The sequence below is a fragment of the Lycorma delicatula genome, chromosome 4, assembly GCF_047948215.1.
Source record: "Lycorma delicatula isolate Av1 chromosome 4, ASM4794821v1, whole genome shotgun sequence".
Taxonomy (NCBI): Eukaryota; Metazoa; Arthropoda; class Insecta; order Hemiptera; family Fulgoridae; genus Lycorma; species Lycorma delicatula.
In genome coordinates this window covers 205280090-205293660 of record NC_134458.1, presented here as the reverse complement: position 1 = coordinate 205293660, position 13571 = coordinate 205280090, and the positions used below count along the sequence as shown (strand labels likewise).

At 31.9% G+C, this 13571-nt stretch overlaps 1 protein-coding gene across 5 annotated transcripts in view; it reads left to right on the top strand.

Moving 5' to 3' along the window:
- Window positions 1–13571, top strand: part of LOC142324238 (scoloptoxin SSD14-like) — a 190466-nt gene that overhangs the window by 110699 nt on the left and 66196 nt on the right. For 4 of the 5 annotated variants that reach the window (XM_075365089.1, XM_075365087.1, XM_075365086.1 and 1 more), the window contains exon 2: window positions 11119–11178. In XM_075365089.1, coding sequence (XP_075221204.1) covers window positions 11165–11178 — 14 coding nt within the window. In that variant the 5' untranslated portion in view covers window positions 11119–11164. Of the gene's footprint in view, window positions 1–5503; window positions 5673–11118; window positions 11179–13571 lie in introns of those variants that run through there. The other variant, XM_075365088.1, reaches the window with a different exon arrangement.

The following is a 13571-nucleotide window of genomic DNA, read 5'->3' as shown; positions in this document are numbered from 1 at the left end:
GAAATCCACCCCAGAATTAACAGCTGACTGCCAAAGCAGATCATGCGAGACCGTGCTTCTGTTACCATTAAGGTAAAAACACATCATTTCCTTTGCTTACAATCCCGGCTCCCCATGCAATGAACAGCACTATCACACACTACGCAACGTATCTTTTCTCTGCAATCGTACTTCTTGTGTCCTAGGCCTCCACAGTTGTAACAGAGCCTACGTCTGTCCGTGCCCTTGCATTCAGCTGCGGAATGGCCCAACTCCCATCATCGAAAACAGGAAACATGAGGCTTCCTGATTTCAGCACGACAGAACACCAAATCCTTATTCTGCCTTCAGTCGTCAGGCTCTTTGCCTCGCCCATCGGCAAAATAACAGTGGCATTCTGCGAATTGTCATAAGCTTGGCGTATCGAGGAAGCTCTGGCCTAAGTGGAGCCCTTCAGTACTTTCCTGACCGTAGTCAGGACCTCATAGGCCATCACTTCCGCATCAAGATCCCTATTATGCACCATGGATAATATCAATACTTCGTTTTCACCAGCCGTTGCAGTAGGTATAACAACCGTAACCAAAGGTGGGAACTATGGTGCCAATGGGTGAATGGCTCTACATAGTGAGTCTCGAACGATGTTCTGAGCACCTGGGCGAAACCAGTTGTATTTAGTTCTAGCTTCAGTACGCGTGTACTCTGCTGAAGTGGTCCGTTATATCGCCGGTACTCGTGGGACCAAAATTACAAGCCTACAAGAAACCCCTATGATGGTTGGTGGTCCATCTGAAAAAATCACCAAAAAGAATCTTGTGAAAAGGCCTCGATCAGCTTTGCCGGACAAGAATGTCAGTAATGAAAAAAACAATGCAAATTGTAAAGCTACTGGTGCCTTTAGATCAAACCCTGCCCTAAGCATCCTTGTTGACTGCGGTGAGCCATCACTTTGCAATAGACGGGTCCAGGTTTTAGCATCTTATTTTACCCGTCTTAAAAGATAGCCAAGTCACCCGGCTTTTGACGCAGTCCTTGGAAATCCATATCTTCGAAGATATGAGGACCATCCACGTTATACTACTCCTGTAGGTATTCGTACCCGGCGTTTACTACCTCTTATAAATATTGACGCACCTTCCATTTTTCTGATTTATCCGTGTTCGTATTCTCCGTGGAGAACCAACCTTATAAATTTTATGTTTGACCTCACGATATACAATAAAGAATCAACACCACCTATTTTCTTTCAGCAAATATTTCGCCATATTCTCTCCAAGACAAACCCAGACGCAGTAGTATACATAAATGGATCGAAACAGTACGATACCGTTGAATGCGCATTTATTGTTAATGACCGAGCCTATATGTTTGGTCTGCCCGGTCTTACGAGTGTCTTTACTGCTGAACTATACGCTATACATAAGGGTTTGAATATCATTAACCCTAAGTACTGTCACATCCATAATTGTAGCGACTCATGTAGTGTTCTCCAAGCCTTAGAAAATTTTAATTCCAGACATCCTATCCTCACTGAAATCTACAATACAAATTCCGAGTTGAACCATCGCAACACACAAGTGAATTTCTGCTGATCCCTAGTCACATGGGGATTCCGGGTAATGAACGTGTAGATTCCGGTGCTAAAGACGCATGTAGTCAACCATCCTTCACTACTCGTGTTACTACATCCGACTTTATTAACCATTTCAAACACGCACTTTGCGCGAGGTGGCAAGACAACTGGATTGCCACAGTCGACATCAAACTTCGCTATATCAAAGCATGGGATTCCTCTCACAGGAAAATTCGCCGAGAGGAAGTAGTCCTCTGCCGATTGCGGATAGGTTAGACGAGCGCTACTCACGGATACCTGATGTCAGCAGAAAATGCACCGACATGCGTACACGATGCAAGAGCCGCATGACTGTCCGCCACATCCTTGTGGATTGCATATATTATGCGGCCTTGCGTCGTAAATTTAAATTGCCTAGGAGTTTTCGTCAAATCCTGGGCAATAATAAAGAAGTTCTGAACCGGGTATTTTTATTTCTCTGAAGTATTAATATTTTACATACTTTTTAATAGTATTCTTAAAATTTTCTTTTTTTACGGTAGTTGTATATTTTTGTATCTAACATTTTAGTTTAAATTTTTTATTTTGTTTTTGTGTTTAGTATTTTAGTTTGAGTTTTAATTTTGTATTTAAATTTCTACTTTAAGTTTTTACTTTGTTTTAATTTTATTGTTGTCTTATTAGATTTTATAATTTATTTTTATATTTCATATTTTTGTTTTCCGGGCGATGATATCACGAAAATGTTTTTCCCCTAAAAAAAAGAAAAAGAGTGAACTGATTACCATTGATCACCAAAGTTAAGAATGCTGGGTGTGTAGTTCACTGTATCGGTATTTTTTAGTAGTTAATGACTATATAAGTCAGCACCACTTAAAAAACAACCGTTGCAGAATTGTGATTTTGATCCTGGATAATTTATGTGAAACTATATAAAATATTATGGGTACACCCAAATGACTAATGTATTTCAAAAATTCATTTAATAATCTGGGCTACGCCATGATACTGATGGTTTTACTTAGAACCCTACTAATAATAATCAATTCAACAATTACCAATAATCCTTCATTCTGTAAATAAATTATTTATAATTTCAATGTTCTTTAAAAGTGCTAAATCTTTAGTCCACCCAGTATGTTACAATTAATAATTTGTTTTCACGTAGTTTCCTTTATTTTCATAGCAATACTATTAATAAAAATGCAGGATTTTAGTTTGAAGCGTAAATTTAACAAAGAAGAAAGTTAGCTAAGGGAGATTTTTTTTTAATTTAATGTATCTGATTCATCAAGACATAATGATTACATTTCAACATTAGATTCAATTGACCAGTACATTATTTGTGAAAAATGAATGATATATTATGACTTACAAATTTTTATGAAATATGAATGCCTTAAATTTTCTGCAGGGAAATCAACACATAGAAATTCAAAAATGATGTTAGGTACTATCATTATAAAAGTTATGTAAGAAGACTGTAAGTGGTTGCACTGTCATGCTATGAGCGTAAGGAACGTTACATTTCCAAGGTAAATAACCTATTGACGTCAGAACAAAAGCAGGAGATTGAAGACCGAGGCCTTGCGTCTTGGCAGGTCAGGTGGGACGAATCCCCCACAGGTCGCTACACGGATGGTGTATTCCTACAGTGCCTGATTTAGGGGCGATTGGATGGTTCTCCCCCAATCGGTTTATCACACAGTTTCTCTCCGGGCATGGTGCCTTTCGGGCGAGTTTGGCTAGGTTTCGTTTGGTGGATTCGAGTCAATGCCCGGATTGTGGGACTGATGATACAGTGGACCACGTCCTCTACGTCTGTCCCCGATACGAGATCGAACGTTCACAAGCTGTTAGGGAACTTGAGAGAATACACTCCTTTCTGGATCTCCGTATTAACTGCATGATCCACGAGGAGTGGTCTATAGTGACTGGTTTTCTTCGCGCCCTTACGGTGTGTAGGTCTGCAGAGGGAGTTTAATCTAGGTACACCATCGTGGTAGGATCGCGGATGGCTAGGGTTCCGGCCTAGGCATTAGATTGGTTGGAGGTAGGCGCATTGGCATTGTGCCACGATTACATTGGTGATGTTTGTAATTTGATTTGGGGCTCCCGCTGGTAAGGGCGGCCGCGCTGCCGGGATATGGTAGCCCTTGCGACCGGTGGCGTGGCTTCGTTCCGCCGGTGGCAGTCCTGGTTGTGACTTGGAAATGCCGCGCGAGACTCCATGATGGGACCAAGTGGGGCTGCGGGATTTGTCCCCGACTCCTACGCGGACTTATTTGGTGCAGGTCTGAATTTCAGTGTTGCGCAAAACATAATTTTGATTAGTATGAGTGTAGCACGGATTTAACTTTTAACTCGTTCGTTTTCTTAGGCATTCAAAGTCACGAACGGTGCTGTCAAATCTGGACTAGGCGCGGGGTCGCGCTTCCGCTTTGTCGGTTAGTTAGTTTGAAAGAATCAAGTTAGGTTGGATGTGAAGATGTCCGTTTGAGGCCTATGTGAAGGCTAAATTTGATATGTATTTTACTGATGCAAATGTCTGCCGAGGCATTTACATCGGTGGCATCCCTACCGAGGCCTGGCTGATGACAATGAGATGTAATCAGTTAGAGGGTCTAAAGACGACCTCCGGTAAAGCCCCTCAGGGCTCGGAACGGAGGAGGTGGTGTGGCGACCGGTATTGTCACAAGGTGGGGATGTCTTCCTCCTACGGGGTTGGAATGTCATGTTATGAAAATAGTTATTCTGAGATGCTACAAGATTTACGTACTAAACTATAGTTTAAGTTACATATAACTTTTAATTTGGATTTGAATGCTCATATTGCCAGTTCATTTTGTTTGTTAGAGTTTAATTATAACAATTTTATACATATTTATCTGAAAGCAGGACAAAATTGATCGCTAATATGTAATTAACGTAGTATCCTACCATTTCGTTATTTATTTTACAACCTTAGATATATGTTTAGTCGTATATTTGAAATTTTAAAACGAATATAAATCAAATCAAATTTCTTTATAAACATGAATAAAATATATGAAATAAATATGTACATAATACTAATAATAATAATAATAATGAATACATATTAAAAGACTTAATTCAACTGAATGTTGAGTTAATGAATTGAAAATTGAATTAACAAAACTAAACATACAATTATAACTAGACAGTTAATATGATACCAACAGTTTTTGCTCTTTAAAAAAATACACCATTCAAATATAAGTGTAAAAAGTCCAAATAAATCTAAAGTTTAAAATTCTTACTTTTATAATATTAAATATAAGCATACGATATTCTTAAAATGTTATGAATGTTGTAATATATTACAAAAAGTTAATCATACATCGCATTATAATCATTAAAATTATTAAGTACTAAACTGCTCATTTTAAAATTCTCTATGCAGGATTGCCTTATTATTTACTTTGTTGTAGAATGATAAACTCTTGTTTCATGTTAAAATTACTGAGTATTAAATTTACTCACTTTCAAACTGGAAAGTTTAATAGTTTAAAAATAATCTATTTAATTCTATAAGGTACTCCAACTAATCAACCAGACTAAGATAATGCTCACGTAAAAACAAAACCCTATTGTAGGCTTATCACCCTAAATTCAGTTGTAAATTACTCTTATTGAAGTTTATATGAAAGTAATTCAGTCATAATATTTTCATGCTTTTGTGTTACGACAAATTGTACAAGGCTCAACTTATCTAGCCTAGCTATGATGTCATCTATAGACGATCTTTTATTAGTGTGGTACTTATAGATTACATTTGTACTTCATAGAATACTTCAAGGACTACATGTTTTCATTACAATTACTAAAACTTAGTGTTACTAACTCAAGTACTCTTGTTTTAGTATCATTAATGTTACATCTGCCATAAAAATCAGTTTGATAATTATGTTGTAAACTACCAGCTTTCTTTAATTGTATATAAATTGAATCTATGATTAATAGGCAGTAAAAACTTATTAAATATTGTACTAAGAAGCTTTAAATGATATACATAATTATTATAGTAAGAGTCCTGTATTGATTTTGATTTTATTTTTTAAAGTTATACATTTTTTTCTTTTCAAAGGGTTTCCTACATGTAAGTATTACTGATTATTATTTTTATTTCTCTAATTTATCTTGGTTATTGCATAATTAATAATAATTTTTTTTCTTTACTTTACTAATTATCTTTCTGTATATAACATGCTACGAAAAGATGACTATTTTGCACCATTTATAAAAAACCATCAACACAAATCCCTGTAAATGTGGTATTTCTGGATAGGAAATTACCCCCAGCTGTGCATCAAACAGATTTTAGACAAAAAGAAAGGGAAGAGTATTAAAAATGCAAAAAAGTTAGTTAAAATTCAAATTTGTTTCACTGGCCATTGATCCGTCCAATCACTACCAATGTGCCACCGTCTAGTCACAGTGATCCAACCAGAATCAGTACAAATTTTTTATAGCAGCTGTATTTTTCATGTTTTCTAATGTTTTGTACAGTTTGTTACTGTAACATTTCAATCATTACACTTATTTTTCCTTTATTTAGAAATATATTATTACTGCTGTAATAATTTATTTCAGCAATAATGTAATTTGTTTCTATTTTTATAAAATTTAAATCGCAAAATTTTTACACAGTCTGCTTGTTTATTAATTTAATTCGTATAAAATTAAAAGAATGTTATATTTTTTGTGTTTCATTCATTGCAACAAATTAACAGACATAATGATTATTAGCCTAAACAGTGTTCACTCATAAGCAATGAGTAGGCTTTTTTAATTAAATTTTTGTAAAAAAAAAATAAAATATATACAGTAAATATTCTTTATAGTGACATCGGATATAGTGACCAAAAACTTGTCTCTTGGTTGGTTTGTGATGCTGTTAATACATAAATACAGTATGTTTATTGTTTATAATTACATCGATTGTAATGACATATCGGTTATTATGACTTATTTTTTCTAATGCAAAGCAACACTCTATCGCTTATAATGATGGACAGAAGTGACTCGTCAGTTACGTTGTATATCTACACTGTAGCTACGGAAGTATTTTGACGGTTAAAATGAGTCACCTTTTCCTTTTTACCTGCATATTTACTAAAGTTCTTGTTTTTTTTATCTTCTTCCTGTACCAGATTATTGTAAACTGAAGCAGCCACATTCAATTATTAAACTTTTGCTATGAAAGTATAGTTTCGTGCGAGTACAGTATTTATTTTTCGTATCCTGTGTAATTCATTTAATAGTGATTTAATTATGACTTCGCGAAAAACAATCACGATAGAGGAAAAGGCGCACATTATCTGGCGGTTAGAGAATGGTGAAACTAATAAGGACATTGCCCAAGAATTAGGCGTAGGTCATTCGACAATATCGGTGATATGGTAGAACCGTGAAAAAATTAAGAAAAATGTTGAAATAAATTCTATGAAATCAAAAAAATTTACGGCCTAGACAGCATAATAATGTAGACCAAGCGCTATTAAAATTGTTTAAATACCAGAGGGCTGGTAATATCCCTATTAGCGGCCCTATATTGCAAACTAAGGCGAACGATTTTTCTGAAAAATTCGCTAAACCACGTGAAGTAACTTCAGCTTGGATACAACGGTTCCGTCAGCGTCACGATAATGTGTCGGGGAAAATAAGCTGTAAGGCCGCAGCAGCTCCAACTGGTGTGTCAGAAAAATGGCTAGAAACCATTTGGCCAAAATTAAAAGAGGGCTATTCAGACCAAAAAATCTATAATGCTGATGAATCCGGTCTTTTTTTAAACTGATGCCGGAAAACCCCTTCGGTTTAAAGGCGAAACGTTTTCGGGGAAAATTATCAAAAGAAAGACTAACAGTACTAATTGCTACAAATATGACTGGAACTGACAAAAAAAAAGATTCTGGTTATAGGGAAAAGTGTTAAAAATATTTTAAGAATTTGAAATCTTTTCCTGTTATGTACGAAAGTAACAAGAAATTTTGGAATACAAGTGATATCATTACATCTTGGTTACGAAAATGGGACCGTGAATTAAAGATTGAAAATGACAAAATCTGATCATTGACAACTGTCCGGCTCATCCACACGTTGAAAATGTTTCGTGTATAAAGTTAGTGTTCTTACCACCGAAAACAACAGCAGTCTTACAGTCCTTAGATCAAGGCGGTGGTAAAAAAGTCCACTACAGAAAACACCTAATTTTACAAATGATACAGGATTTAGATCAAAAAAAGGAAACGCAAATAACTATTCTGGGTGCTATAATTATGTTAGAATGATCATGGAATGAGGTTTCTCCGCTGACTGTAAAAATTTGCTTTCGATATGTAGGATTTTTACCACAGGCTGGCGAAGTTACTGATGTCACATTCAAAGAAAAATCTTTAGCGGAATGGGGCAAGAGTCTGCAAAATCAAACGTTGTCAAATGCATTGTTTGAAGATTATCAAGAGGTTGACAAAGAACGCATGAAACTGTAACAGATGATGATGTAGTGGCTTCAGTACTAGCAGAAATAGACGGGGACGTAGGTAATGACAACGAAGATAACGATGAAGCCATCAACCCGCCAATTCTTTCGGAAGTTTTAGCGGCAATGAAAACCGTTTGCCGGTTCCTCAGTTTTACAGAAACTGCTAATGAAGAAACAAAGAGTGTTTTGATTTAGAAAACAAACTTCAAAAACCGTATTACAACATAAAATGTTCAAAACAAAGCAAAATTACCGAATTTTTGCATAAAGTATTTTTTACAATTTTTCTCTATCTTCTTTTACTTTACCGTATTTGTATTTATTATTGTATATTTTTGTTTTTTTATATTATCTTATTACAGAAATAAATTATTATTATTTTACTCTATTACGATACCCATGTAGATGGCATACTAAAGTAGTACCACTAAGCTACCTAAACATCAGTTTTGTGACTGTCGGTCATAAAGACCTAAAATCGTCGGTTCCTTGGAGGTCACTGTAAATGATATTTGCTTTATATATATTTATTTTTTTTATTTTTTGTCTTCGCATTTGACTGGTTTGATGCAGCTCTCCAAGATTCCCTATCTAGTTTTAGTCGTTTCATTTCAGTATACCCCCTACATCCTACAACCCTAACAATTTGTTTTAAATATTCCAAACATTGCCTGCCTGCACAATTTTTTCCTTCTACCTGACCCTCTAATATTAAAGCGACTGTTCCAGGATGCCTTCATATGTGGCTTATAAGTCTATCTCTTTTTTTAACTATATTTTTCCAAATGCTTCTTTCTTCATCGATTTGACGCAGCACCTCTTCATTTGTCACTATATCCACCCATCTGATTTTTAACATTCTCCTATAGCACCACATTTCAAAAACTTCTAATCTTTTCTTCTCAGGTTCTTCGATCGTCCAAGTTTCACTTCCATATAAAGCGACGCTCCAAACATATACTTTCAAAAATCTTTTCCTGATATTTAAATTAATTTTTGATGTAAACAAATTATATTTCTGACTGAAAGCTCGTTTCGCCTGTGCTATTCGGCATTCTATATCACTCCTTCTTCGTCCATCTTTAGTAATTCTACTTCCCAAATAACAAAATTCTTTTACCTCCATAATCTTTTCTCTTCCTATTTTCACTTTTGATCAATAATGATCAAAACTTTAATTTAGTTCAAGATTATGGCATGGACACCAAAAAATTGCATCCTATCTTATCATTAACTATGTATTTAATTATTATGAATAATTTCAGCGTTTATATGTAATCAATAATTGTTAGTGTATTATTCTTCTTCTATTTTTACAACAGTTCGCATTCCATAATCTTCCCTATGATAGTTTAAAAGAGGTGACATATGTAAACAATTTTCCAATGTAGCTTTATAAATTGAAGAATGTAGGGGAGAAAACAGTTGATTTTTTAAAGGAGAAAGGATTCTTCCTCTCAAGAATTACTGATTGAAGTATACCAAAGTCTGTGAAATCCATTAAAATAAAGAATTATGATGTACGTGCATGAAAGAATGCCGTATCTGTACGTATGTTGTACTATAATGCTTGTAGGCAATCCAACTTGAGTCACATCATTCCAAAAAATTACAAAGCCATTTTCAAGAATAACAAGCATCTTTTCCCAGACTTACTAGGGAAAGTGAATTGTGAAGTGGTCTTCTACTGCCTTCTTTACTGAGCCAAATATATTGTTGGATATAACCATGCCAAACCCATCTACAATGCAGGTGATAGTAGTAGTCTGTAATTTTTACAATGTAAAGAAAAGGTTAAATATTTTCAGTATTTTTTTTTTGGTAGTTTTTATTAAACTTTTTAAGAATTTTAAATTAAATAATAATTTTTTTATAAAAATGAAGAACAGATTCATAAAAAAATAAAAAATATGAACCATAAGATAAATCACTTTTCATACTTAATAGCAACATAAAATGTACACAAGTTGTTTTACACAGCCCACTAAGACAGTAAATTTATCAGCATAAATTCATTATTTGTTAACTTTATTGATTTATTAAAGTAATTTTATTTCACAACTTAGTTATGTTTTTTTTTATTCTTGAATAGATATTGATATTCATGCACTGAGATATTACATCAATGTATACTTTTTATTAGTTTACTTTAAGTTTATTTAGTTATAATAGTTTTACAACTCTATGTATTTAGTTATTTATAAAACCAATCAATTAACAATGGGTAGCAATACACGCTAATCAATTATTTTTAAAACATACTGAACAAGCTAATGTCTAAATCAGTTAATTGATAATATCTACAGAAACAACACATATTGTTTAAAAATTCCAGGACTAGGAACTGGTACTCTGATAATTTTAGTAATAGTTTTTTTAACATGTTCTTTCTGTTATTGGTATACATTACAACCATTGTCAGTAGTATGTAAATTATCGCTAATCAAAAAGAAAATATTATAATCCCAATGTAATAAACTTGTTTTAAACTTCAATCAACTTTCATAAGAAAAAGTTTATTAGCTAGGTCTCCTAATATTTAAATCGCGGATGTTGAATTTCAGGATAGAGATGAACTACTTTCCAGGCTAAAAAAAATTTGATTTTATAATAAGTCAAATGTAATTTTTCATGGACCATTCCATATTCTCCACATGGCTGTCTATAGTATATATAAAATAGCTCATTATTAAATTATTCTTTATTGTGTAATAAGTACTGATGTTTTGAAATAGATATTTTTGACAGTATAAGCAATATGGTATTAATTGCTTCAAATTATTATATTATTTTTCTAATATAATTTTTCAGATAAACAAAAATGTTATTATGCTGTCTTGAAAAATGTTGATAATAAAACCATTAGTATTTGTAACTTCAATGTGTATAAATTATATAAATATATTACTTGTAATTGAGGAAGACTGTATACAAATATTTTTTTAATCAATAATTCTTTGTATTATTGTTAAACTAATATTTCTGTTTCTTTTCCTTATTTGAAAATATAATATAACAATTATAATAATATATCATAATTAAAATATAATTTTTTTTTTAGATATCTATTGGTTCCTTAATTTTTTGAAGTTTAATCAAGTTTAAAGATGCTTGTTTCTGGGTAAGTATAATTTTTATTATTTTTTGAAGATAACATAATTCTTTTTTTAAGAATACTTATAATTTGAACTTTTCATTGTATTAAAAAATTGCAGATTCCTTTTTTATATGTAGGTGGTAGCTTATGTAGAGTATATTTCAAAGGTTATTATTTACATATACACAGCAGGGGTTCAAGGCAATTAAGTGTTTGCACTGATTTTTTAATCCAATTATTGGTGGTAAAGAATGTTTAAATTTTTTAAACTAATCATTGATTCCAGTTGATATGGATATATTATCTACGCTGTCATACACATATACAGTATCTGATACAGAAGTTGGGTGCTCACAAAAATAGTACATTAAACGAAAAAAATTAAAATAAATATATCAGCCTATTTATGTTGATTTTTAAAGAAAGTTAATTTTACCAAACATAAGTAATACCATGTTGCCTAGACCTGTAAGTAGATAATGAAGAGGAAAAATAATTTTTGTTGGAATATTTTTAACCATGAGCAGAAGGTGTAACTTGTTATTATGGAACAACTCTAATCCATTTATTTCTTATTACAGAATTAACAGATAAAAAACAAAACAACAGAGAGAAAATAGAGAATTAACAGAGAAAAAATAAATAAGAGCAGTGCATCAAATAGTACAGTAATTTGTGGCAATTTCAAATTAAAAGAAGAAAATAACTGGCTATAAAATTATAGTACAGAACCCCCCAACTGAAAAGTACAATATATTTATACATAAATAAGTAAATTAGTAATGTTAAAAGGATTAATACTAAATAACATATGTTAATTATTTAAATACATCTGTGAAAAAGAAATTTAGATTTTTATTGAAATCTAAACTTAACAGGATTTTTTTTTAATGGTTTAAAATGTATTTAAATGTACTATAACACTGTTCTATACAATTATCATACTATAACAATCATTCCTGATAATACATTGAAATTTACCTACAAAAAAGGAAAGTTTAAGTTCATCTGCCCAGTTTTATTTGTTCCTAATGCAGATAATATTTGGTGTCATGACAAATTAAAATTTTTTATTATGTTATATTAATGACAAATATTACAATATTATATTAATTATAATTTTAAAATATAAATTTTTTAATTTTATGACTATAATTTCATTTTTTAATAAATTAAATATTTGAATTTTATTATTTTGTGTTAATAAAAAATGTATAAGTTACAAAATTAATATTACAAAGTTAAGTGCAATTAGGTGACAAAAACAGATGCTGAGTGTACTGCTTTTTATAGAAAGTGTGAAATAGCTGTCAGACATTTTGAATTCAGCCTTAATTTTTAAATAACAAAATGATCGTATGATTCATGTAAACGTTTTTTTTTCTTAATGTGTATGTTGCAATTTGTTCAACTAATGAACAATAAGTAAACCCCCTCCCAGCCCAATGAGATTTGGGTGATATGTGTAACATGTAAATGAAGTGTACTTTTGCTCAGACTCAGGCCGACCATTCCTGAGATGTGTGGTTAATTGAAACCCAACCACCAAATTATATCAGTATCCTGTATCTAGTATTCAAATCTATTAAAAGCAACAAACTTTTACTAGAGTTTGAACCAGTTTTTATTACCAGTTTTTTAACAGTTTATTTAGATATCTTATAAAAGATTGATCATGTTTTCACCAAAAATAGTAGCTTCTGAATCTCGTGTTAAGTAGCTTTTAATTACATTGCTTTACAACTAGATCTTTCATTTGTTTTAGATAGATAAATTACATATGACAGAATTCAAATGATTTTAAAAACCGTAACAATAATTTTCTTATTATAAGAAATGGCTCAACTTTTATGGAGGTCCATTGCTAATTCTCTACTCTTCATTATTATTGTTGTTATTCATATCACACCAATATTTTTAATAACTCTTGGAAAATTATAATAATAAATTGAATTAAAATAATTTAGACCACAAATTATTTCTGAATATTTTTTGAGCAATCATTGTGTTTTTGGTAAACTTTATGATGGTTGATTGTTTATCTTTATAAAATGTAATCTCTACCAAAATAACCTAAAAATATATCCATATGCATAAAGTAATAAAAAAAAGTAAAGAAAAAAAGGTTAAATAATAAAAAGGAAGAGATAAACAAAAATGATTATGTATAATATCATTAAAAGTATATAAAAGTAGATGTTACATCTAATAAATAGATACCTATATACTTAACTTCTTTGTTCTTCTGTGTAAAAAGGAGAGGTTCAAAGATTTAACATATTATTTTTATTTATGGACTATAAAAATTTACATAAAGATCAATTTAAATAGTGTGTAGAAATATTCCTTTGTTCGGTACTGGTTGTTAATAAATGTTTATTCATTTTTCTTATTAATGTTCTTAAATTTTTAAGGTT